Source organism: Mandrillus leucophaeus, unplaced genomic scaffold (genome assembly GCF_000951045.1).
Source record: "Mandrillus leucophaeus isolate KB7577 unplaced genomic scaffold, Mleu.le_1.0 Scaffold12, whole genome shotgun sequence".
NCBI lineage: Eukaryota > Metazoa > Chordata > Mammalia > Primates > Cercopithecidae > Mandrillus > Mandrillus leucophaeus.
In genome coordinates, this window is record NW_012100320.1 from 2470153 (window position 1) to 2473211 (window position 3059).

Consider the following 3059-nt stretch of genomic DNA (forward strand, 5'->3'; position numbering starts at 1 on the left):
GAGAGCTGAGAATTGACCATTTGATTTAGCAACATGGAAGTCAACAGTGACCTTTACAAGAATAATTTTAATGGAATGATGAGAGCGAAAGCCTATTTATAGTGAATTGGAGAAAAAAGTACGAGAGAAATTAAAGGCAGATTTAAAGAATCTAAAGAAATTAAAGGAGTACAGATAATCTTTTGATGAATTTTGTTGTAATGGGAATCTGAGAAATTAGTAGTAGCTGGAGGAGGATGTGGGATCTGGATAAGAGACTTTGTTTCATGTCAGACATTACAGAATGTTTGTGTGTTAATAGGATTGATCCAGTAGAGAGGCAAAAGTTATTGATATGGAAGAAAGAGGAGAGATTGGCTGAAATGGTTTGTGGTATTGGAAAAGCAGAGCTGTGATTGTCCTTTGCCTCAGTGGTCTCTAAGCCACAGGGAAGGAAAAATAGGAAAATTAAAGAGATGGTAATTATGACTGCTGCTGCTCTGGTCTCTGTAGAATTAGGTTTAGTGATCTTGATGGCAGCCTCTGGTTTTATTTGTGCCAAAGCACCTCAGCATGGATCTTGTGCAGAGCTTATTTCCTTCTAATACCCAGCAATAACAGCTGGGCCTTGCTTTTCTTTGGCTTCTGAAGATAAAAGGGGTAAGAAAGAAGAGGGTTTACCCTTGTGTCTTTAGCCTTACTTTTCTACCATGAACATTTGACCCTGCCTATTAATATGATTATGGCCGATAGTTAATATTAAGTTTGTTTTATTGGCTGAGTGTGGTGGCTCTCTCCTATAATCCCAGAACTTTGGGAGGTTGAGGCAGGAGAATCATTTGGGTCCAGGAGTTTGAGATCAGCCTGGGCAACATAGTGAGACCCCATCTCTTAAAAAAAAACAAAATAAAAACAAAGTACATGTCCCACCTCTTCCACACTGAAAGCCATGGTGTGTGGGCAGGACCAGATGCTGCTAAAAATCCCTTCCGTTTTCCCCACAGCATCACTTATCATGTAGGACAAGAGTGGTCAGTAAAAAAGTTTAACTATTCATGCTTCTAGTTACAGAGAAATTTGAATTTCCTTACTTTTTAAAATGAAACTTTTAGTGGCTTAGACTTTAGGAGGCATATCTTAGCAGTCAAATAAGGGTGGAAAATACAGGTAATTTCATACTTTTGATGGTAGTTACTACGAGAAAGGCTTCTCTGGTAATGAAGTCTGACCCAGAAGCCTATGAGTCATATTTGTTGAACATGCCAAACATAAGACATAATAAGATAGGAAATAATGAAATTCCAGATCAGTTAACCATTGCTAACCCCCAATTGTTCTTAAATTGTGATTGTGTAGCCAGCATAGTCTTACTCTAGGTTCTGTCTGTTTTTACAAAAAAAGTAAAAGTCCTAACTATTCACACAGATTTGTTTTATGATAAGAGATCCAAAGGAGGTTTCTAAATAATTTTCAGAATTGCTCTACCAGTTACCTTTTCACCCGAAGTAGATCTGGAAAGCATCCAGCAAAACAGCTTTTGCATGTTCATACCTTTCAGAATGAATCATCTTCCTTCCGTTTAGCGAGAGAAGAGCTATGTGTACTGTTTCTGGCAGAATTTCCACAGATGTTTTATTTTTCTTAAGTCTTCCAGTGCTTCACATGAGTTGAACCTTGTGGGTACCTGATGTTCCCCAAGGAGATCTCTGAATCTCCTGATTCTTGGTTGTTTGTGATAAAAGAACAGTCAGTTCTGATTCTTCTGGGAGGATTTCAGGTAACCTTTTTTTGTTTTTCAATGAAGTTGTTCCCACTATAGGAAATCAGAGATGGCAGGCAATAGATTGTATAATGCTGTACTAAGGATTGTAGAAAGGTGTGGGTTTGTTCTTGCTTGTTAAGCATAATCCTCTTCACCTGTGAAATGGAGAGTACTATCATCAGAATGTTGAGGTGAAATCTGGGACATCTTCTGATCTCCTTAAATTCAAAACTTGTCCCAACTAGCCTGAACTTTTTATTTTTATATTTCACAGTTTCCAGACATCAGTCAAGAATCTGATTCTCCATTTGTTTTCATCTGCAAAAATCCTCAGGAAATGGTTGTGAAGTTTCCTATTAAAGGAAATCCAAAAATCTGTAAGTCATGATTTTTTTTTCTTTAAGACCAGTCAAGTGCAGTAGTGAGGAATGGGGGAAAAAGTAGAACAAGGAGTTTAATCTGTAACTGACTGTGAACAATCAGTTGAAGTAACCCACTACCTTTGGATCAGCCTGTAAGTCATAATCTTTGATGGTCTAATTTTCTTTTCTTTTCTTTTTATTTTTTTGTCTTGCATCTCACTTGTCTAGATTTTTATAAAATCTTCCCTTTTGGCTGGGCACGGTGGCTCATGCCTGTAATCCCAGCACTTTGGGAGGCTGAGGCAGGCGGATCACGAGGTCAAGGCATCAAGACCATCCTGGCCAACATGGTGAAACCCCATCTCTACTAAGATTAAAAAAAAAGAAAAATAGCTGGGTGTGGTGGCATGTGCCTGTAGTGCCTGTAGTCCCAGCTGAGAACTGGGAAGCTGAGGCAGGAGAAGCGCTTGAACCTGGGAGGCAGAGGTTACAGTGAGCTGAGATTGTGCCATTGCACTCTAGCCTGGTAACAGAGTGAGGCTCCGTCTCAAAAAAAAAAAAAAAAAAAAATTTTTTTTTACTGTGTTCTGTGTGTCCCTAGTGTTGGAGGCTTAATATAATTATGCTTATCAATAACTTTGTTAGGTTAACTACAGTAAAGCCTTTCCAAAGTATACCTTGATCCACAATTATCAGCATAGTAAGTCACTCGAAACTTCTATTTCAGATCCTATTACATTAAAATGCTATTTGTCAGCCAAAAGAGTGTTTTGCCCCACTGTACTGCTCATTAAAGGAAGTAGTAAGGCAGTGCAGTGGCAACATTGTCATTTATCCATTTATTCATTGTTCAGTATTCAACTCAAGAATAAGGGCTGGGCGTGGTGGCTCATGCCTGTAATCCCAGCACTTTGGGAGGCTCAGATGGGTGGATCATCTGAGGTCAGGAGTTCGAG

General features: G+C 38.9%; 1 protein-coding gene across 1 annotated transcript in view; it reads left to right on the forward strand.

Annotated features, from left to right (window-relative positions):
- Window positions 1–3059, forward strand: part of TRIP4 (thyroid hormone receptor interactor 4) — a 76022-nt gene that overhangs the window by 60336 nt on the left and 12627 nt on the right. The window contains exon 12 of the mRNA XM_011967887.1: window positions 2016–2118. Within this exon, the coding sequence (XP_011823277.1) occupies window positions 2016–2118 (103 nt within the window). The remainder of the gene's footprint in view (window positions 1–2015; window positions 2119–3059) is intronic.